A 25,373-nucleotide genomic window follows, 5' to 3' on the forward strand; every position below is an offset into this window, starting at 1 on the left:
CTGAATTTGCGCTTTTTCGGAAATTTTGTGCAAATATTGCCCTAAATTTGTCCTAATTCTAACAAACATGTCCTATTTGTACCCTGACGTTATCTCATTTTAATCTTAATTTTGACTCATTGGACTACTTCTGCCTTAATTTTGTATAAGTTTTGTACTTTATCCTAATTTTGATACGAACCTGTCCTGCTTTTGTTCTAATATAATACAAATTTTGTCCCAATATTATCCAAATTTTGCTTAAGTTTGCTCTATTTTTACCCTAATTTTATACCAATATCTTTCGTATTGTATCTAGATTTTGTCTAATTTTACTCTACTATCTGTTTTTTACAATTTTCTCTCCAATTCCCTCTATATTTTCAATTGCCTTAATTTTTTGTTGATTTTGCTACCAATTTTGTCCCAGTCTTGTCCTGATTTGTCATTATTTGGTCTTAGCTTTGACCTGGTGCTCTACTGAGTTCTTGGTAATTTGTTTATTGGTTTTGTATTGGGTATGAAATGGAGAAGGCAACTAGGGAAACATGGCTCTAGCCATCCCAAGCCCCTACCTAGCACCTCCACGTGGCCATACCTGGAAATACTTTAATTTGTATAATTGAGTAGCCAAGCTAGGAGGCACGGGGTCGTGCGGTTTTCAGTTCCTAACCTTACTGCTCGGGTGTTCATACAAATTTACTTAAACAAAATGTGTAAGACGAAAATAAAAATTTAAACAAAAATAGTGTTCCGAACAGCATCGGCAACAGAGGGTTAAAAATGCCAAAAGGCGTAGGAGTTTCGCTAAAAAAGAAGTCCCTAAAACTTCATTTCGTTGGCTGTACCAACAAATAGAATAAAATAGAGATAAAATAATAGCCAAAATAAAAAATACATGAAATTGGTAAGAAAATACGACAAAATTAGGCAACAATATTTGGAACATTTTCAGTGACGGACTGTAGTCCTAATCAGAACAAAATTATCATCAAATTTACAACAAAAAAAGAATTGTGGCTACTCTAATTATTGCAATATTCGATCGAAAACTCACGATCCATCGTCATAAAGTGTTAGTTTAGTCAGTTTAGTGAAATATAAAGTGGTAAAAGAAATTTCCTAACCGCAAAGTTCTAGAGGTCATGGACTCCAGTGTTACCAGGCCACACAAAGTGATTTTAGCTTGCATTTTTATTTCCTCTCTCCGGCGAAAATGTAAGAAACGTGGTTCTTGAGTAACAAAATTTTATGCTTAACGTTGCAAAACCTTACAAAGTAGAGATCAGACCAAATCGAAAGTAGGCATAATCTAGGGCTGGTTGGAACGTAATAAAATCTCGTAGTTCATTCCCAGTTTGATTTCACCGCCTAAAGCCTGCCACGAGTCCATACTGTTAGAATAGAAATAAAAAAAGCAAAAGTCACCGATCTGTGAAACTATCAAGCGGCGTGAATGATGTTCGCTATGACTCACTGCTGCTACCTAGACACAACACCGAACCTGAACACCGTTTAGTTCAGAACGTAGAACAGCGTCCGTCCCGTCCGTCCCAGTGAAAACCAGAAAAGAAAAATTCCCTATCAAGCGTAACCATTTGTCACCTGCGATTGTTGGTTCCATGTTTTTGCGTGCACAAGTTTTTTTTGCTCTTCTCTTTTTTCTGTCTCCCATTGGGGAATAGCCTGATCTAACGACGACAGGATGGAACGGGACGGGACGGGACGGGAAGACGCAGCACCGGGAGTCATGATGGGGAACAACGGAACAGCAGTTATTGTTTGTTCAACTTTATGCTTCCACTGTGTGCGCGCGCCCTCCATCCATCGCGGCATCGGCCATCGCCAGAAGAGTGGGTACATTTTAACGACCCCGGAGGCGAAGAATTACTACCTGGAAGCATAAGTGTTGTGTCGGCTAGTAGATGTTTGCGATGGCAACCACGGGATTTGACCCGAGAGTGCAGCGTCGTGCCGCAGATTCGAAGCGGGAGAGACACAACACAAGCTAGAAAGAAAGACGGCGAGAGAGACAGAAAGACCGCGCGTAAGATCCGCTGCAGAAGATTTGCCGGTGCGGCCGATGTCGCCCCGAACGCCAACGCGCTCAGCCTAGCGCTCAGCTCAGCTGCTGGCTGCCGTGACTCTACCGATGATGGCCTCGGGGGAAAAGTGCACTCCGCGATGATGCCGCCGCCGCGATCGGTTGTGGTTCGAATGCACTTTTCTGGTAGCGCTTCTGATAGAGATAGCACGGCAGCCGTCGGAGCCTCGATCGGAGAGCAGCTAGCTAGAAACGTCCGAGTGTGTGACATTTTATTTATATTTCTAGACCAGACCCCGCGGGGTTATCCGGTCCCGTCCCGTTCCGGACGGTAATTGAACTTTGAGGCGTACCTGAACGGCGAACGAGAAAACGTTTCAATATATGACAGAAGTCGACGCGATTTATTATCATGGCAAAAGAAAATTTGCTGGCGGTTAATTATAGGGGATTGCGCATTTTAATGTCTCTGTTGGTATCGGTCTAAGAATAGAGGTGGAACAATGTCAACTTAGTTATTGACAAGCCAATATCGAAGTCCAATTAGATTCTAAACTGCAATCATTATAAATATAGTTATTCATTCAGAAACAGCATTCGCCTTCAAATTACATTAAATGACATGGTGAAGAAATCTACTTTACAGTTCAATGGAGCAAGTCCTTGGTCTAGTTGACTAACAAAGAAAAACTTTTAATGCGTGGATTTGTGCTGAATAGTAAACGGTTATATAATTAAATTCGATAAAGTTTAGTGGCATGTCTAAGCCTCTAGGGGATGTTAAATTTCGCAAGACTAATAACGTCGCCAGTTATAATTGGTAAGGCGAGTGCTACCCTACCCAAGCGTCAGATCGATCGGTGCTACTGAAAGAACATCAAAAAGGTAATTAGCAACGGTTGCATCAACCTGGCGTTAAATGGGCGAAAGCAATGAAATTATATTGGCAATATAATTTCATAATTTTACAAAATTAAAACCACCAGTATTGCCGCCTAAAGAATTTTACTTTATGATCTTTAACCATAGCTACAGCTTCACCGCTCTGCCCTCCTCCTATTTTGTCAACCACCCTATGCAGATTCTCGTATGTCGAGGAATATATATGGCATGTTTGATGGAAAACCATCCAGTTGTTCGAAAGCTATGGCGGAGCATACAAACATACTAAATAAACTACATTGACTTTTAAATATTAGAAGATTAATGTTGTCTCAATAACTATCCACAAATACAACTGCTAGCAAATTAAACAGGGTTGATTTTACTACCAATTTCACTTTTGGTTTCTGATTCTATTATAATGAATTCGAACCCATGATCCTTAAAATTTTGTAGGTATGAAGTTTTTTTCGTCGTTTTTTCTAAGCCATACATTGAATAATGCAACAATTGTACTATACTATACTACTATAAGATAGACAAATTTGAGACTATTTAGAACACGTAAACGAATTAACTTCTCCTTCTGCTTTTCAACAAAGCGAAAAATAAACATTTTGTCGTAAATTCAGCGGAGGAGACAAGATATCAATCACTGGGTGTTTACGTTTTTCAAACTCGCTGTTTACAGCCCAGTAGCATCAGGGAAACAGCCTCCAGCTGATGTTTTTCGAATTGTAAGATCATGTTATCATGTAATGTAATGATCATGATCAATGTAAAGATCATAGTATACATTTGATTTGTAAATTAACCCACCCAACCCACGTGAAAACTTAGTTGCTCATTGAAAATGTGCATTTGGAAACAATTTAAGAAAATCAGAAACAAAACCACTGCTGTCCTGTTACCTCACAGAAATCAATGATTCTTTTTATTACCAACCCTTCCCAGACGTTGAAGACATTTTACCAATTCGATCCCTTTTTATCAGTAGCACATTCTTGCCACAACAGACTACATTCTCTTTGCGCTATTCTTCCAATGAGATGGCAAATGCGCGTACATATGTAGAATCATATTACAATCGCACACTACAGCTGAAGCGCACTTCCTCAACACAGATATAAAATTGGTTTTTTACTAAAATTTTTATTGTGAAAAACGTCGAAAATAATGACAAAATTAGAAAAGATTTGAACAAAATCAGTACAAAATATGGTCAAAAATAGAGAATATTAAAACAAAATGGGGACAGAATAGAGGAAAAATTGAGATAAAATGAGCACAAATTAGTACGAAATTAGCATAAAAATGAGGACGAAATACGGACCTAATTGGTTCAAATTCGTATCAAGCTCCGGACAGAGCTAAAACAAAATACGGTGCACGTCGTAGACGTGTGCTTTTTTACACGGTTTGTTTTTTCGATTTTTAAGAACGAGTCAACTTAGGGTCCATTAATTAATTTCTCAATACATTTGGGAAAGGCCCGACATTTGTCACGTAGTTTGTAAATGACCCCTTCCCAGTTGCACCTTGTCGAGAAAAACAAACCGTGTAAAAAAGACTTGAGTGTAGCATTAATTTGTATCAGAATTAGTACAAAATAGAGACAACAGACAAAATTTGAGCAAAAGTAGGATTTTAAGTGGGACAAAATTACGATAAAAAATGGGACCAATTTGACTAAATTTGGGGGTAGATTTGAAACGAACATGGGTGCAAATTGTGATAAAATTACATTGCGGTCATTACCAATAGGGACCAAGTTTGGACAAAATATTCGATCCAATTAGAACAAACTTGGGACAATGGTAGCTCAGAATTTAAAAAAAAAAGTAAGGCTAAATTGGGACATAATTAGGAGAAAATTTGGTTTGAATTTTAATTTAGATCAATTTGTACATGTACATGATTGAGATTGTCAGAAAAAATCTAATTTTAAAATCAAACCAAAATGTCCCCAAAACAAAACAAGAAGAAGAGCAAATCAGGGAAAAGTCACAAGAAAACTTGTTCCAAAACAAGCACTAAATAATGATAAAATAAAATATAATTAGGCAAAACAAGATTTGATTAGAAGAAAACATCGAGAAAATTGGCAGCAAATTGGATAGAAAAATGAGACAGATTTGGAACAAAATCAGCACAAATTTGGAGACATAAGCACAAAAAAGGTTTAAAAGTTGGGACAAATAACATAACACAGACAAAATCAATACAAAACTTGTTCAAGATGGAGTTAAGTTAGAAGAACATTAGAGAGATGTTTTTGTGACATACATGTAGAATGAATCTGGGATACTGTGAGTACAAAATTAGAACAAATAAGACAAAATTAGTGCTTAAATAGTAAACAAATTGTTTTGAATTTACTTATTTACAAGCTGGTAGATAATTAGAGAGGGACAGTCAAAAAAAGTCCTAATTCTAAAATTAAAACAAAATTTCCGCAATACAAAATCAATGAACAAATCAAAAACTCTACTACTAGGTCAAAGCTAAGACGAAATAATGACAAATTAGGACAAGACTGGGCCACATTGGTAGCAAAATCAAGAAAAAATTAAGGCAGATTTGAAACAAAATTAGAACTAAATTGGAAAAAATAGAGGGAATGAGAGAAAGAGTAAAATAGTAATGAAAAAAAATAGTAGAGTAAAATTAGACAAAATCTAGATACAATACGAAAGATATTGGTATAAAATTAGGGCATGCCAAAGTTTGGACAAAATTAGGACTAATTTAGTACAAAAATAGTTGCTACATCGGCGACAAAATAGAGCAAACTTAAGCAAAATTGGGATTATGATAATGGGACAAAATTTGTATAAAATTAGAAGAAAAGGAAGACCGGTTCGTATCAAAATTAGGATGAAGTACAAAACTTATACAAAATTAAGGCAGAAGTAGTCGAATGAGTCAAAATTAAGATAAAGTTAAAATAAAACAAGAAAAAGTTATGGTAAATAGGGACATTACTAGGATAAATTACGATTAAAATTGAAACAACATGAGGGTACAAATAGGACATATTTGTTAAAATTAGGACAAACTTGGGGCAATATTTGCACAAAATTTCCGAAAAAAAGCTAAATCAAGACATTATTAGTAGATAATTAGTTTGAAATTTAGACCAAATTTGTACATAACTGGGACAGTCAGAAGATTTCTACTTCTAAAATCAATATAAAATGTCAACAAAAGAGAAATGAAGAACAAATAAAGAAAACATTGGACAAACATAAGGTTATATTAGGACAAAATATGGAGAAAAAAACTAGAATAAAATCGGTAGCAAAATGAAGACATAGTTCAAAATAAAGCTTAAAATTGGAATTTTTTTTTGACAAAATGCAGATGAAATTGGGACCTATAAAAATGGATTTCTGTCGGTCTGCCTGTCTGTCCGTATGTTCCTTATAGAATTAAAAACTACTGAACTGATCGGCGTGAAAACTGCACGAGGCTAATATCAATAAAAAATTGCATAAACATTACTAAATTGACGGCATCTCTCGAACAAAAAATTTATTTATGTAAGAGGCGTATGTCTGTACCGAAAACCAGGTCTCTGACAGGACGTCATAAGAGGCTTATCGGTAAATAACAACAGGTCCCTGACAGGACGTCGTGCTTTCGTAGCAATAGGTTGTATTCTCAGTCACCTCACTGGTCGACTGCTGGACTGCTCGATTGCTCAACTGGTTGACTAGACTGCTCGACTGGACTGGTCAATTAGAGTGCTCGATTTGATTGCTCGACTGGACTGCTTAACTGAACTGCTCGACTGACCTGTTCGTTTTGGACTGCTCGACTCAACTGCTTGATTGGACAGATCGACTTGACTGCTTGACTGAACTGCTCGAGGGGACTACTCGACTTAACTACTCGATTCGACTGCTTGACACATTTGCTTGACTTGCCTGCGTTATTATGGTATTAACTAGGCAAGAAAATATAATAAACTCTTCAATCGTTCTGTGGCCCTTAAAAGGACCGATTGTTTGATTAACGTAACTCCAGCTTGCAATAAACTTGCACTAACGCACTTAACGTAATTCTCTGTTCGGTAAATTGGAATACCGATAACCGCAAACCAGGCACGGCTTGTTACAACGAACCAACCGTAAAGCCTCAGCAGCTATGCGATCAACGAAGCCGTTCGTGTATGGTCCTGAGTCACGATGAAATACCACTCCAAGTGGCCAGCTGCAAGTGACGTGGGATGATTCAGGTCGTTTTGTTGTCGCGAGCAGAATATTTCTTGCTAATTCCAGAACTTCAGCAGCCAGATATTCCATCACGGCAGCGAAACGAGTGCTCCAGCCCCACGCTCCAACACACGCTTAGCATACTTTCCTTTCCTAAGCAGCCGATGAACACGACCGACCGGGAACTGCAGACGTGCACGACTGCGTCACCGACTCACCGCTCGTGTTGCCGTTGGTGGTACATCTCAATAAGGAATTTTCAAGCTAATTAGTAATCAGTCGAGAAAGGGTAGGATGCCATTTAATTCTCTTGTGGTAGTTGAATAAAATGGAACTTTCCATCAACTTTCTCGGTGCATCCTGAACTGTACCAAGACTTGTTCGATAATAATTGGAAATTATTCCAACCAATTACAAAGCGGCAATTTCTAGTACGATCGAGTTAGAGTTATTTTTAATTTTTCAATGACGCGCATTAAAAATCAATAGTTTTCTATATTTTCAATATTTTTCAAATCGATTTTCCGATCAATTGGTGTAAATATCTTGGAAATCTATTGAAAATTGACTGAATTTTCCGAAGCGTGAAAATGCGTTTCTACTTTGATGACGTCATTTCCCAACCAATCACGAAGCGAGAATTCTGGTAAAACATTGGTTTATTATTTTCAATTCAACAATTATTTCAGTTCAACATCAAGTATCCATACTTTTCTTCATTTGGGCCAATTCGTAGAAGATTTTCCAATCGATTGGTGTAAGAATATTGAAACTCGATCGGGAAACCACTAAGCTATTAGCGTTCAAAACCTGACCACTTTTCGAGAAAGATTTTTTGGAATTACCCCCTATACCAGCTACCTTCCTGGAAGACGTAGTGCAACAGACAACAAAAGTAAGACCATATCGGGTCAAAATTGGGACAGCATTGAAAATTTGAACTAAATAGACCAAAATTTTGGATAATCAGGATACAATTAGTACAATATATTAGGATATTAGGAAGGAATGAAACAATATTGGAAGAAAACATTAACAAATTTGGGACAAAATTTTAAAAAAATAGGAAGAATAGTGTAAAATTAAGAAAAGAATAAAAAAAATTGGGGCAGGCAAAAGCCGGAAACAAAATGACGAAAATTTTGAACAAAATCGGGAAAAAATTCGGGACAAAGCAAAAGAACAGAAAAATAAAAGGCCAAGACAGAATGTCGACAAAATACAAAAAATTAAAATCAAATTAAGACAGAGATTCGGAAAAAGGCAAAACTGAGACAATACTAGGACAAAATTCACATAAAATTGGAACAAGGTTTCGACAAAAAAGGACTTTAGCTAAGATAAAATGATGACAGACTTGATACAAAAATAGTACTGGCTTGGGAGAAAATTGGAACAGGAATGAAATTGATCGGGAAAAATTAGGTCAAAAGCTAGGAAAGTTAGAACAAAAGTAAATCAAAATTTAGATATATTAAGGAAAACAAAAAAGTTGAGACAATATTAGGACAAATTTAAACAAAATTAGGATAAAATAGCGGATTAGGCACAAGGATGAAACAAGAATAAATTCGAACCAAAGTTAGCACAAAATTGGGGAATTGGAACCAATGAAAAAACTTATACACACAAGTTGTCAAGTACACCGCGTAAATCAAAACCGCGTAGAAAAAAACCGCGTAAATTCCGAAAACCTCGTAAAAAAATCGCGTAAAAAGCGACTTCAGTGTACTGATTTGGGACGAAATTGAAGCAACTACAAAACAAAATTAGGATAAAAATCGGGACAAACTTAGCAGAAAATATAGATAAAGTTATGACAAAATTAGGATGAAATCCGAATGCAATCAGGACATACACAAAAAAGGAAATCAAAGGCAGCGAAAATTAGAACAAAATTGGGACGAAATCTAAACAAAATTAGGACCCAAAAACTTAGAAAGAAAGAATAAAATAAGGACAAACCTAGCACAAAATTGGGACAAATATGCATTAAAATCAGTACGGAGATCAAACAACGCTGGGACAATACTAGAATAAAATCATGATAACTTAAACATGCGGAAGATAAAATTCAGTTAAAATTTGAAATAAGGTTGAAATAAGGATAAGAAACTGTGCAACTGGCATCTTACACTCGTAAATTCAATTTGCGTTGTTTAATTCATTTTTAAGTGCATTTTGTAATTCATTTTTAAGGATAACGTTTGGTGTACAATAGTTTGCGGCAAAAATATGAATTTTTTCTCTCTTTGGCTTTTAATAATAAGTAGAATAAATAATGATGTGTCTAAAAGAGAACCTCGGGGGAGTCCAGATGTAACTAAAAGCGATCCGTAAACTGTGTACAGCAATCGGGGCCTGCCACAAAAGACGATCATTAAGACTGTCGCAGTGGCCTTTTAACCCAATGCCCTTCTGGTATACAAAAAAAAACTAAAATTTATCCGACACTCTTTTTTAAGCTTGACCGTTTGTAGACGGCTTAAGGAAAAATGATTTATTTAAAATACGAAGTTCTGGATCCTCTTTCATGTTAGATTTAAAAGTGTAATCAAAGCTCACTCTTCAATGGAAACTTCCCAAGCAACATTCTGAGTTTTATTGTACTCTTATGGCGGTTTTCATAGGCAATTTTGGCCTTAAATGCCATCATAAGAGTGTAATAAAATCCAAATTGTTGGGTTCTTTCTTATGTAACTCTTCTCCTAGGAACTAGGCTACAGGTCCAAATTTCTCACTATATCGATGGAATTGATTGTATATTATTCCATAAATCCATAATTGAATGCTTTGAGCACTAACCACAAACATCCGTAAAACAGTTACACTAACTGAACCTTTCCAGTGTACCCAAAAAAATCATTGCATAATTGAACTATCGATCAATCAATCCCATTGAATTACACCGCGCGCATTGTGTTCAATTGAAAATAGCAACACAAGAAATTGAACCCAAATCAAATACCTTACAAAACCCTTACAATTGCGAAGTAAACTATTCCATTGTCCAGAACGGGGCCTGTCAATTTGTGTCCGATCGAAATGTCAATGTCAAATCGACAACTTGCATAACCTGCCGTTGAGTTGAATTTCGACGACGAACGGCGGATCCGCACACAAACCTTTCACAATTCACGCTTCCTTGCTGCAGCTTCCAGCCGCCCGGCAAGACGCGCGGCCGAGGCTGTGATCTCGGCGATCCCGATCTCCGTCTGTCCGCCTGCTTTCTATGAATTGGAAGCCGTCAATTTTGAGCAAATCGCATTGCACCCAAAAAAGAAAAAACCAAACCGACGTAACACTTGGTTGCACCCGATTTGAGATGATATAATTCCGAACCAAGCCCAGAAGGATTATTGGGAACAGCGTCGGCCCTAATTTTGGTCGTCCCTTGATTAGACAACCTGCCTTCCCCCCTGGGAGTTGGCGTCGGCCTCCCGCTAGGTTCAACGAGTCAATTGAATTTGTTTGAATATAGCGATTTGTTGTGTTCGCTTAATTGGAGAACCTTTCGCAGTTTCATTTTTGCTGTCCTCTGGGGGCCGCGTGTGCCTAGGCCTAGGCCTAGCCACTGCTGCTGCTGCTGGTGCTGGTGCTGCTGTGGGAGTCAAAGCGGGTACTTTTATGGAAATCGAAAGTAGTCATTGTTATTGTTGGGACTCCGCAGCTGTAGGATAGGATGCTCGGAACCGGGGGTCCACCTCGATGGATCTATTATAGAGTGTAACTTGTTTGAACCCCAGGCCGACCGACCGACGAACCGACCGGTCTTCCGGCAGTCAGTCAGTCCCAGTGCAAATTATAATCCAACTGATTCGCTTGGCTTGGCTAGGCTAGGCTAGGCTAGGCTAGAGAGCCGGGCCGGGGAGGAAATAAGCCGCTTAAATTGGAGACAATCGCGAAAGTTTTTCGCGATATGTTGATTGTATCCGATCGAACGAACGAGCGAACGAACGTGTGCGCGCGCCCCACTTGAGGACAAAGTGAAGGTAATTTAAGGCATCCGAACCAGTTGCGGCGACCGCGTTGTCGTCAACCAACGGGACCCGGAGAACGGCGGATCGAATTAAAGAGGAAGCTAGGAATTGCACAAGCTACTTGATCGCGACGAGAGTCGATTGTTGATCGCCTAATTGGTGAAAATTAGATCTTGTTACCGATAAAAGGAGCGACCGACCGGAGGGTACTACCTGTCACCGCAGCGCAGGAGAAAATCCAACGGGACAGTATTGTTCGGCCGCCCGGTTACATTACGGCGGCCGTTTGTTTTCATGGGACAAGCGTATTCTCACGGTTGTTGCTGTTGCTGCCGCCGGCAGCAGGAAAACTCCAACAGGTACCTATTTGCGGACTTTGTTGGCGGAACAGGAGAGAGAGAAAAGCTGGTACCTATTGTAGTATTAATTGGACATGATTTGGCACTACCGCAAGGAGCTACCGAAACGTAAACCATAGTGGAGAAAATGTTCCGCTGTAGTCCTAATTATTTCGAAGGGTTGCAAGTTGTAACATTGGTCGGATAACTTGTTACTCGAAAGCTCCGTTGGAATTTCTACACATTCCTTTCGGTTCATCCATTGTCTTGGCGCCTAATTGGATCTGCATTACTGGCCACACAGTGTTGTTCCGTTTTTATTTGAATTCACGGCACTAGTTTGTTTACGTAATGCAGAGAGGCACCAAGGCAACACTCAAGAATCTGGTCTGATTTTAAACGGTAAAAATTTTACCAAAGCCAGCAACGCGCTCAAATAAACGGTATTCAATTAAACCGAAGCAGCAACAATGTTACCATCTTCCAATCTGACTTCAGGTACAAACTTTCCTCCGTTAGAGCACATCCCACACAAAGTCTCTTCCGCCGTCAAGTGTCCACCGGCACGCCAAGAAAAGTGCTTCAAATTTCCCACGAACCCCCGCCGGTTCGGGGGTTTCGTCGTATGGCGCTGAGCTGCAGCAGTTTATCTAGCCACGAACATCAAACCGAACTGCTGGCTGGGGCTCAGCCGTTGTGACCTCCGCCGACGAGCAACAAGCAGGCAGGCAGGCAGACTTCATTTAGCAGTCAGTCGGTATGTGATTCTCTTTGAACTGCCGCAGTCTAAAACTGCAGCTCATCAGCCCTGCACGGAATCTATTGTCCTCCTCCGGCTCTTCCTGCTTGCTTGTGCTTCATCCATCTATTTGAATATACGCCATCGTTTTATTCCCCTGCCAAAGCAACGCGGAACGCTAAATTTTTGCGACACAACCATTTTATGACCATATTCTCGGTATTCACGGCGACGACGACGACGACGACGACCTGCCACTGCCAAACTGGACCACCACGGTCGATCGAGTTGGACCGACTGACTGTGGCATTGTTTCGATAATACGATTTTTATGCTCCCACCCGACCCGCGGTCCAATCGCCGTCACGGACATCGACGGACGAGATCGACCGTAGCGATGTCGCTGAAATCGACGTTCGAAAGTGATTGGAATCCGAGTTCAAGGTCTGGATTAACGACCGCAACGTGTCGATATGCGGAAACGGGAGCTCGACTCAGTGGCTTACAATTATTAACGGACGGAGGTGCTGTTTTGCAGATTAACTACAGTTAAATTACGTTTCTCAGAGAAAACGTTGTACAAGCGGCTAAAGCCGCTTGCTATTTCACGACAGTGACTTAGCGCTGGAAACATGCTGCGTGAAATTTGATCCACATTCTGGCCAAGTTAACATCTTTCACACCGGGTCAGCGTTTTCGTTTTCTGGGCCACAAAGTAAAAGGTGAAAATCATGGTACAGGTACAATATTCGAGAGAATCGAATTTCGAACCGCCCACGAGAACCGATTACATTGGGTCGCTGCCATCCGTCGCCCCCACCAACGCAAGGCAACCGCCCAGCACCTGGGGAGCAGCGAGTAGTCTTGCGTCGGTTATTGGATTGACGAGCAACCGGTTAAGCGAACCATTAAGTTCAATTTTCGAGGTGACCTCAATTCCAAATCATTGACCCCCCGGGTGAGACTTTACCACTTGTACAGTTAGCTGCACCGCACCGTGGAGTGCGCGCGCGGGTTCCGAACCGGAGCTCTCCGGCTCTGTTTCAATGGAGGACAGGGTAAACTGCACCGGAGAAGCTCAGCTCGTCAGCGCACTGCTGCTCACCAGATTAGAATCCCCCGCCAACAAACATTCATGATGATACGATAGAGGCGCATCATTCTATGCAACAACGGCCCTCTAACATCAGATCCGCCTCATCTAGCTCTCGCTCATGCTGTTGCAGTTGCAGCAGCACAGAAGAGTGCACGAGATGCGTTCTTTTACCTTTCCCTTTCTCACGTCAGCCAGCAGCAGCGGGATGCTGTTGCTTCTGCGGTGAAGCATTGCCTTCACACAGCATCCACACACAGCTCCCATGCACGGTGTGTACTGTAAGGTACTTGCAGTTGTTCGGCGAGTGCGCGGGAGCGAGAAGAAAAAGAGTTCAACAGGTTTTCAACTACCGCCGCGCCGTCGCGGCCACAACCAAAGCAACCTGAAGTCAAAGCCACAATCGAAACTCACGGCAGTGGCAGCAGCAGCCGCAGCCGCAGCCACTCTGATCGGCAGCATTCGTTCTTGGTCGCGTCTGCTGTGCTTGCACTTTGGAATGGCCTTTGTGATGGCAGTGCGATATGGCCCGGGACGAATGCTTCGTGAAAAGAATGCCCTCTACCTCTTCGTAAAAAATCATGATTCAACAAACCAAATAAAAATGCGATTTTAAAAAATTTGTATTGAAAATAGTACCTTGGAAAGAAATAAGGTAGACGAAACTTTTCTATTCAATTTTAGTTTTTGCGTATTGCGCCTTCGACTGGCAAGTTTTATCAGTGTAATATTTCGAAAAAGAGTTTCATAAAATAATATTGGCGAAATACGTGTCTGCCATTATAATGAATATATTGAAAAATGGAAATAACGTTGTTCCGGTGCACGAAACTGGTGAAAGGGTGCTTCAATCACCATTTCGTAATTTGTCATCGAGATGCACCTTTCTAGATGACTATTCATCATTAATCTGGCGTCAGCTAGATGCACGCCTGCAATCATTGTGGAAACATCTGATTCCTTCGAAACACTCGAGATATTTGTGTCAGTGTCCTGGAGCCGTCCCAGTCTTGTGGGAAAGGGGGATCTTTCAACAATTATTGCAGGTAAGTACTCGCAAACTAGCTCGATACTGCTTCAGTACGGTATTCTTCAAGTCTCGTCTATTGCCTATCATTGAAGCAAAGGTAGCATCCGATCATTTGTTCCTGATTCACTATCAGAATGTGAGAGGTTTGCGTACCAATCAACGGTTGATCTGACGAGCGAGACTATTGTCTCATTCCTGTCTTTCGTGCATATGATCAATTGGTTGTCTCTACTTCATTCTTAAAACACTGTTCAAGGAATCATAAGACACCTTGTTCCGTACAGAAACCGCAGAACATCCAACTCTGCTTTTGTCAAACATTGGCGGACTTCAAATTGCGCTATCTCAAACTCAGAAATCTCCGCGACTAGGCAATGATGCTTCTTTTTCTAATCAGTATTAGTGCGGACATCCCTTTGTAAAATTGAATCGACTTATCGAACAATTAAAATCAAGCTATAAGCAATACGTCTCGTCTCAGGATCCAGCCCAGCATTAAACAGAACTCTGCAATATTCTAGAAAATATTAGGAAGAAGCACTGCGATGTCACTGACGATGCTTCGGCGAAGAATCCTAACGGTTTTGCCCGTGTGCACGACGACTTCAATCTCCACGCTATTGACATTTCCACAGACTAGACGACAGACGATGCTCTCAAAGACCTGGCAGTCTGACGAAAGTCCAGGGACAGACGACATTCCTCAAGTGTTCCTAAAAAAATTAGCCAATACAAAGCCTATTGCGTCATAAATACAAAAAACAAAACTTTACTTTCTTCAGCGATTTCTATCTTCTATCTAGCTATCTATCTTATATATATATATATAAAAGGGAGCTCACGTTTGTATGTTTGTATGTTTGTATGTTCCATCATAACTACAGAACGCCTGAACCGATCTGCACCAAACTTAGCACACATGTTCCTTGGTATAGGAGAATCAGCACTGGGGGCTGACAAAAGAGGAGGGGGGGGGGTTCATAACAGCGGGGAGCCCTTAACTCCGAAACGGCTTGACCGTTCTTCATAAAACTTGGCACACATATTCCTTGACATAAGAGAATCAGCACTGAAGGGGTTGACAACAGGGGGACCGAAATGTTTAGACGGCTCTCCCATAAGTGACGGTAGGGTAAAAGGAAGAGCTGATGACCGGAGGTTGCTGACGAGAAGAGGGGAGTAACGCTCATATGACTATAACAATTTATCCGTACAATAGAAAAAATCAGAATACGAAACACTAAACTGCAATGCTCGCAGCTGTAGATTTGTTAAGTGTAATTATGCACCGAATGAAAGTGACCTATATAAAAAGCACAGACAAACAGACATAACTCTTATAAGAAAAATCAACAAAAATTATCGTACCTCACATTTAGCCTGAACACTAGCACCATCTATGTTCGACATTCCCAAATATCAAATAGCAACATAGGTATCCCTCGAAGTAGCAAGTATTTTTTATGGGTAATTTCCCTTTTTTCGTCAAAAAGCGCCACTTCGACCAAAACGGAGACATTCCCAACTAAGCCCAAATTTGAAATGACGGTTTAATCGGTACGAAGAATGGAAAACGAGTGTTATGTCTCTTTGTCTGTGTAAAAAGTGTTCGATCATTAGTACTAATTGTTGTTGGCCGACTCTGTTTGAGGCACAGGGGCAATCATTCAAACAGCGTGGAGTTCATCTGAGAACACCATATTTTTCCCATGGTAAACTTTATGTGGCATGCTCCAGAGTGGGCTCAGCCAATAATTTGTGCATAGTTGCTCCAGGTGGTGATACTAAAAACATTGTTTACAAACAAGTTTTGTCTTGAAGTGAGATGGAAGGAATGACAGGTTTGTTGTATCCATGGAAAAAACACTGTTGCACCTTCTACATTTTTTTTTATTAGGATAGCATGTAATACTAAACTAATAAATAAATAAAAAGCTATGTTTAGAAAAGTACAATAACAAAACTATTCATTTCCTATAGGAAATAGGAAAAATGGCTTTATTTTTTTTTATAGGGTTTTATAGGGATTTCCGTAAAGAAAACAGATGTGCAGGTGGCCGGGTAGACAAAAGAGTGGGAGCTGACAAATGAGGAGGAACGTTCGAAAGAGGAACAAGCGTTGTAATTTTGCATTATAAGCATTTCGGTTACAATAACCGATGCACAAGTGGCTGTGAGACAAAGGCTACCCGCGTAAGATCGGGCACTCAGCTAGTAGTATATAAAAGTGAGCGTGGGTATGCTTGTATGTTTGTATGTTCCGCCATAACTCCAAAACGCCTTATCCATTCTCCACCAAACTTGGCACACATGTTCCTTGATAAAAGGGAATCAGCACTGAGGGATTGACAAAAGCGAGAATCCCTAATAAGGGGGGAGGTCCAAATAAGTAAAAGGGGTTGCGTTTCTCTTGCATTTAGACCGATTGTAGTTGCACAAGTGACTGAGAGACAAGATAGTGGAGACGGGGGGGGATCCACCGAGGAGGGATATATGAAAAAAGGCTTTGTTTTTCATTCGTTGGAGGGATTTCCAGAGAGCAAACAGATTCATGATTAGCTACGTGACAGAAGGGGGAGCTGATGGGAAGGAGCTGCCAAGGCGGGGGACGAGGAACGTAAGTATGAAGGTATGTTCCGCCATAACTTCGGAACGTCCGGACGATTCTTCATCAAATGTTTCAAATGTCGTTTATAAAACAAATGTTTTCACGATCTCTGTTCTTTAGTCAACATGAACACAATTCACTGCAGGCATAGGACAGCTGATATGGTGTTCTTCACAAACATATTATCTGGACGAACTTGTTGATAATCAAACACTTGCCGCACGATTGCTCTTTAACCAAAGTCAAGTCGTGCTCCGTAACATATGTGTTTTTAACCCTAGCCTATATTCGAAATACAAATCAAATCAAATAGGAATTATTCCCTTCATAAATGAACGTGCCGTTTTATGACAGCCTTCAATGATCTACAGCATGTAGTGAATATTACTATACCACCAACTATCATTAAAAATAGATAGACTTAGAAGGGGACAACTGAGTTCCTTTTAATCATTGTATTCGTTGCATTTATTTGTCATTGTGGTAATATTAGGTTTTTTTTGGGCAACGGACTTGTAGCCTATACCTTAATAAGCAATAAACAGAAACACTGACAGAATCAGCGCAGGGGGGGTTGACAAAAGAGGTAGACGGTCTCCTACAAATGGGTAAAGGGGTGTGTTTCAAGTGTATTGTACAAGTGGCTGGATTTCTGGAAGACGGAATAGGGTGGCAATTAACAAGGGGAAAGTTCCAAAAGGTAAAAAAGGTTTGAGCCGATATATAGGGATTACCGAGAAGACAGACAGATTCACAAGTGGCTGGGGGAAAACAGGAGGGGAACTGCTAAAGTGAGTAGACACATTCATATGAAGAAAAAGGGTTTTGTTTCTTGCATTATGGGAATTTTCGTTATAATAACAGATATACAATTGACTGAGAGACAAAGGGGCCCCGAGTGAGATCGGGCAATCAGCTAGTAACCATATAAAGAGTAAATCCTGGTTACCTGACTTTGAACTTACACTCACGAATTCACGAGTCAATTAGAGGATTGAATTATAATTCAACACAAAACAAATAGAAATCAGAGAGGTTGTGTACAAGACACGATCGCATAGCTCACGTAGGACTACGTAAGTCTCTTTGTACCGATGGTACCATGTATCCAAGCATGTAATTATACGATTCTTCATATATATAGATGCTACATGCAGCATAGGGTCATTCCACGCCAACTGATCGAGAAAAAGTACAAACTTGTAATCGACCTTTTCGGATTTGAACCAAATTTTGTCAGATTGTTCGTTCCAGGTCAGCAGGAAAAAATAATCAGAGGAGTTGTGTACAAGACACGACCGCATATATAGGTGACGCAGGACTACGTAAGTCTCTTTGTAGTGATAGTAGCATGTATTCATGCTTGTAATCATTCGATTCTTCATGTATACATGCTAAATGCAACATATATACATGCTACATGCGTAACATATATAAATGCTACATGCGTAACGTAGTAACATTGCATACGTTCAATTCTCAAAAGATTGTGCATTTGACAACAATTTAACAAAATCAAAAACACAAACTATTGCTTTCCTGCTACTTTACTGAAATTAAAGATTGCTTTTATTACCCATGGTTCCCCACGTTGAAGGGATTTTACCAATTCAATCCTATTTTATTAACAGCACATCTTTTCACTACACTTCTAATGAAACGGCAAGCATGCGTATTCAGTCGTATTATAACCGAATACTACAGCTGTAGCACATTTTTCTAACACAGATATCAAATTCGCCTAGGTTTAATCGTCTCGCAGTAAAGAATTTGCGATCTGTTGGGACAACGAACTTGTGTCATTTTTTCTGGTACACTTCCCTAACACAGACATCAAATCGGACTAGGTCTAATCGCGTTCGTAAGAAATCTGTTGGCACGAGGGGGCTTTGTCACTCTTTCTGGCGTACTTCCCAAGCAAGGACATCAAAATTGTCTAGGTTTAACCGCGATGTTAAGAAATCTTGTTGAAATGAGGAAACTTTGTCGCTTGTTTTGGCTTACTTCCCAAATTGGTATAGGTTTAGATCATCGCAAAGAATCTTCCAACCAATCACGAAATGAGAATTCTGGTAAAACATAGGTTCATTATTTTAAATTTTTCAATAGTTCAACATCAAGAATCCATACTTTTCTTGATTTGGGTCAATTCTTAGAAGATTTTCCGATCGATTGATGTAAGAATATTGAAAATCGATCGGAAAACCGCTGAGCTATTAGTGCTCAAAACCTTTCATTTTTCGTGACGCTCGCATTTTTTGATTTTTTGGAATGACACCCTATCTCAAAACTTGCCGTAAGACGTAGTCCTACGTCAAAAAAATTTAACTCATACCCTACAAATTATTCTTTTGCCCCCCGATTTTTCAAACCAATTTCCAAGGGGGGGGGGTGACAAAAACTTTGGAAATGATTTGCAATGGCCTTATTGTAACAGTAGGATACAAAATACAGTAAAAACAATAAAATTTATCGTCAGAAAAGATAACCAAACCATCAAACTTATTGTAGTCCGCCATAACTTTCATGGTTTTATGATATATGATGAAATATGGCCAATTCTATAGCATAAAATAAGAGACAAAAATATGAATATAATTTGAATTTGAGGCACTTTTACAATAAATTTACCATAAGTTTCAATGTTCACAATACAGATGCATTGTTTCTACTACAAAATTTAATGTAATTTTTGTTTCGGGTTACCATATTTCCCTTATTGCTTTCAAAATTCCCTGGTGTGAAGCTATATTTTCTGTGATTTTCTGATTAGCTAAAAAAAATTATGAAATTGCTTGGCTGCTTCGTTCGCATTCACCGAACGAGCAGCTTCACCTTCAAGCAATATGTCACCAGTTTACCAGTAGGGTACAATTCGCGTGATAAAAATTAATAGATAATGTAAGTACATATTTACATTTTATGTCAGCAATCTACGTACTGGAAAAAATCATCAAAACAACCTTATTTCTAACCAGCTCTAGATGTTGATCCTATTATCTTTCGCTATAAACTTTTATTGCCAAATCCCCACATTCAGTTCAACTCCTCAAACCACGCAAGAACGGACAGATCTAAATGAATCATTTTTCGCGTCTCTACTCAACCGTGTGCTCATCTCGGTTACTGTTTCTCTCGCCTGGCGAATGCGCTGCACACAACTTGTCCACTGCACCGCCCCCTCCGGCGGGCAGCGATCGATCTCTATTATACGACTTGCACCGTCGTGCTCACATTGCTCTTTCAGTATTACTTCTTTTTTTTTTTGCCGTTCCCCCGTTCCATGCACACCGGCAGTGCTACCCGCCGTCTCCCGATCGATCGATCGCTGGCAACCGCAAACCGTCGAGCGGAGAGATCGCTTTCATATGATTTTTGAATACCGAATTTCCCTATCGCCGCGAACAAATCTACCGGAGTCACACCCGGCGATCGGCCCCCGGTGCCTGAAATTACCAGTTGCCGATGGTTGTTTCGCCCCAACCGGAAGCAGGAACTTACCGAAAAAATCCTCCCATCGTTCAGATCCATCCGATTCGATATCCATTTTGTAGCTAATAGCTGATCGTTTCGGGGAGCTTTCAGCTGGAGATCACGCGGCTACCCACCGTTCGGAAAATGATAGTAATCGGCTCACAAAGGCGACTGCCCCAGGCACCCGAACACACACGCTCATATACGCTTACGATACTTAACTCACTCAGTTGCAGCTGGAAATTACACTGATTTAATAAGACACATCTAATCACAATAATTATGTACTTGAGGTCGACGGCGCCTCTGCAGCCTGGATTAAACCTTCGATATCACTCACTGCACTGCGGCCGAACGAGGCCTTGCACAACAAGATGTTTTGTCTGCCGACTGGCTGTCGGAAACTGGATAATTCAATTCACTTCGATGATCGGCTGTTCCGATCTCCGCCACTCCAAGAGGAACAAAAACAACACACATAAGAACACACGTACAAACGTGCGGGCGATCGATTTTCTTCTCCCTGCTTTTCAGTCGCTTTTCACCTTTTGACTTTATGCCTTCCCTGATTGTTATTTCATTGTGTTGTTTTGTGTTCTTTTGTGCGAGTCAATCCTCCCGATAGAATTCCGGTAGCTTCATTTATCCTCATTCATTTGTGACGATCGCAGTCAATCATTTCATGATCGTCATCACCGTTGATCGAACAACAAATTGCAATCACTAAGACACAAGCCACGATCGAGGGATGAGCGTCAAACAAACACACTAAAATCGCCCACGACGAAGCACACTACGATCAGGCTGGCAAACAATAGTACCGGAACGCCTGCACGCCAAACAATAACCAGTGGCGAATCAACTTTGTTATTGCGATCGCAGCAGGCATCCACCCACAAACGACGACACAACTGCGGACTGCGTTCTGGTCTACTCGGCTGCTCTATCAACAACCAACAGGGAAGAACCGCGACGGCTGCGCTCACACGCTGAGCACACACAATCTTCTTCGATAGGCCTCGGCGTCAGAACTTTTCCGCGTGCTTCTGCGTTGTTGCTGACGGTCGACCATATGCACTGGTATGTGTGCGTGTATGTATCGTAGTTGCATTTCATGCCAGCCAGCCACTAATAAACAACACAGCGCAATGATTGTTTTATTTTTACGCCACGAACCGTGCGTTGAACATTGTGTGAAACAAAATAAAAAGCAGTCGAAGCGCAAAGCACGGCGGAGCAAACACTATCAGAACTGGTCACTTTTTGTTTATTTTTTGTTTCGCACTATTTTATTTTTCCGCCAGTTACAGTTATCATCACTTTGTTTGTTTTATGAATTGAAAAACACCGATCGTAATGACTACGAGCCTAGCGGCCAACGATCGGATCGGAAGCGCGTTGGTCGACGACTGTGACGACGGCAAAGAACAAATCAAAACAAGCGAAACACCGATATCGACGACGACAGGACGTCAACGGTCTGACGATTACACGGTGGGCAAACACATACAGGCGGGCGGACGATTATGATGATGAATGTATTCAAACAACCAGCAATTACTGCACAACGATCGGAACGTCTAACGAAACACGTCCACGTTACCCGAAGCACTGAATGCAACTGACCGACTGACTGCCGATCGATGATAGGATCCACACACAACCCAGCAGCCCAGCATCAACAAGCAAAACAACACAGGGTGGGCGTAAGTTGAAGTGTTGTGTGACAGCTGACTTTGTGGCACTACACACGTAGTGCGCCTGTCAGCCGTGGAAAGATGTTGCAGTTGCAGCCCCGTAGCATGGCGTGTATTGCGACATGTTCGTGACTCGTTCACCCTGTCGAAACTGTCGTTTCTAATGTCAGAAAATTTTCTATTTTTATTAGCTCGAATGTTGCGTAATTTTATCACGAAATATTTAATGTATTTTACTGCAATTACTGTACTGTAAACCTTTGCGAAAATTAAAATTAAACGATAATCAATTGACCAAATCTACAAGTACTAAATGGGTGCTGCAGATAAGCAGCAAACCATTGCACAATGGGCAAAAAAGCCGCTGGCTTAGAATCTTGCGAGATATTTCTATGTAAAAAATGCAGGAAATCGATTGGTGGTGGTTTCATCTTGCGCAGACGTCGGGAAGTGGTCCATTTTGCCCTATTTTTCCCAAATATTATGATAAAAGCTAATTAAACAGTATAAAAACTTATTTGCAGCCCGTGAAACGAACTCAAATAGCTTCCAAATTTTGCCAAAACATCAGAAGAATCAAATTCCATCCATTCCATACTGTGCGAAATGCAAGAATAGTCCATTTTGCCCAATTCACCCCTAAATACATAGATAACCTAATTAAAGCGATTAAAACTAACTCTAAAGTAAAAACAGTTTTCAAAAAAATGTGTATTTTATCATACTGAATAACTTTGTAGAACAGTTGAAAGCAATAAATTAATTGGATGCGCAGTTATTGTGCAGAATTGATTTTTAAGTGTACTTTTTAAATAAATCATTATATCTCGCAACTAGCAAAAGCTAAATAGTTCTATATTCAGCAAAGTTGCTCATTTTAGTGTTTTATATAATTTTTCTGAAGAAAAAAAATTTTTTGGGCGTATTAAAAAAAACAAAAATTTGTATCACCCTGATAGATGAAGTTAAGATCACCTTGATAGTTTGAAAATATGCGCTGTATTTTATTGATAAACTTCTTCAAAGACACCTTCGTTGAAAAATTACGATTTTTTACGCAATAGCAAATGAGCGTGTTTTTGTAGATCTAGGAGAGAGTCAAGCAAAACGGACCGATTGTGACTTCATCTCGGTACTAAATCGGTGACATTCAACTCTTCTGATGTCTTTCAAATGTACTGGTGCTATTCGAGTTTATTTCCCTGTCTTTGAATTAGTTTTAATCGTTTTAATTAGGTTTTACTATGTATTTAGGGGTGAATTGGGCAAAATGGACTATACCTGCATTTCGCATGGTATAGAATGGATGGGATTTGATTCCTCTGATGTTTTGACAAAATTTGGAAGCTATTTGAGTTCGTTTCACGGGCGGCCAATAAATAGTTATACTGTTTAATGAGCTTTTAACATGATTTTTGGGTAAAATAGGGCAAAATGGATCACTTCCCGAAGTCTGTGCAGGATAAAACCATCACCAATCGATTTTCTGCATTTTTTACATAAAAATAGGTATCTTGTAAGATTTCAAACCAACGGCTTCTAATTCTTGAGATTATGAGCTCGTTTTGGCCCATTATGCATTGGAATTGATATCAAAATGCCTCATTCTGCAGCAAAAATTAGCCAATTAGTACGAAAGAAACAAAATAGCATAGCTGAAACACTTTTAAATTAAAATTTAAACCAAAACCGAAGTCAATCAGGCAGTAAAAACCTGAAACAAAAAATGAGAATAGCAATATTGCAAAACAGTTTTCTATGTTTCAATTACAACCACTCCACTACACATTTGTTACTTCTGCTCGGTTGGCATTTAAACTCGATTCCCCGGTATTTGAGGTGTGAAGATAATAATACAAAAATTATAATCGCCTAGCTAAATGATACAAATCTGATGAAAAATGTGACCCAAAATATTATCCAAAGCCTAGTCCAAATACAATAAAAATGAGGTCCAAAATCTGTTCCACAATTTGATAGAAATCCAACATCTTGTTCAGGTCCAGAATATGGTCCAAAATATGACTATAATGTAATCGAAAATGTATTCTAAAATCTGGTACCAACCAACCAAAATTTAGGAAAAATGTGGTCCGTAATCTAGTTCAGGTACAAAATACGAGCCAAGTCCAAAATCTGGTTCAAAATCTGATAATAAATGTGATTCAGATTCGGGACAAGGTCCACAATCTGGTCCAGATCCAGAATGTGGTCCGAATTGGATCAAAAATGTGGTCCAAAATATTAATAACATCTAAATTTAAAACCAAATAACATCCAAATTTATTGCGCAATTGAAACAAAATGAAGCTTAATTTGACCTAAATGGCTCCCTTGGCGAAGGCCCAAGACTCCCTCGTTTCTTAAATCAGTGTTGATTCCGAGTTGTTTATTTTTGATAAGTTTTCCAAAGTTAACCAAATTCTGAACCTGGACTAAATTCTGGACATTTTTAATCAGATTCCCGGCCAAATTTTGGACAAAATTCTAAAACTGGATCAGGTTGTAAAGGCGATTTTGGACCACATTTTTGATCAGATTTTCTAGGCCAGATTTTGAGCCACAGTTTTTGATCAGTTTTTAAGCTACTAATCAGATTTTGGATCTGGTTTTGAACCAAATTCTGGACCTGCACCATATTTTGGGCCTGTACTCATCGTGCACTGCATTTCTTTAATCAACTTTTTGTTTCAGATTTTGGAACAGATTTGGACTAGATTCTGGTCCAAATTTTGAGCTACATTTGCGTCAGATCAGATTAGATTTATGACAAGTTTTTGGATTAAATCTTAAAACCAGATTCTAGACAATATTTTGGACCACATTTCTTTCAGATTTGGACTAGATTTTGGACCATTTGGATCATATTTTGGATCTCATTTTTGATAAGATTTTGGATCAGGTTCTGGATCTGGAACACATTCCGGCGTATTTTGGATTAGGTACATTTTGATCAAATTTGGACCAGATTTTGGAAAATATTTTGGACCACATTTTTGCTCCAATTTTGGACCACATTCTGGATCTGGACCAGATTGTGTACCTTGCCCCATATTTGGACCACATTTATGTATTATCAAATTTTGAACCAAACTTCCCGGAAAAAATTTACTATAAATTTTGCTGTAGAAACAATGCATCTACAACAGTTTTTATTGTTGACATTGACACTAATGGTAAATTTATTGTAAAAGTTCTCAAGATAATTTTTTTTCGTATTTTTGTTTCTTGTTTTAAGCAATAGAATTGGCCATATTTCATCACAAATTTACTGCTTTTTTTAATTATATTT

At 39.7% G+C, this 25,373-nt stretch overlaps 1 protein-coding gene across 1 annotated transcript in view; it reads right to left on the reverse strand.

The window, feature by feature from the left end:
- Positions 1-21,949, reverse strand: part of LOC128738717 (uncharacterized) — a 232,571-nt gene extending 210,622 nt beyond the window's left edge. Inside the window, exon 1 of the mRNA XM_053834043.1 lies at positions 20,412-21,949. Coding sequence (XP_053690018.1) covers positions 20,412-20,457 — 46 coding nt within the window. The 5' untranslated portion in view covers positions 20,458-21,949. The remainder of the gene's footprint in view (positions 1-20,411) is intronic.
- Positions 21,950-25,373: the final 3,424 nt, after the last annotated feature.

The sequence above is a fragment of the Sabethes cyaneus genome, chromosome 2 (genome assembly GCF_943734655.1).
Source record: "Sabethes cyaneus chromosome 2, idSabCyanKW18_F2, whole genome shotgun sequence".
NCBI classification, from domain to species: Eukaryota; Metazoa; Arthropoda; class Insecta; order Diptera; family Culicidae; genus Sabethes; species Sabethes cyaneus.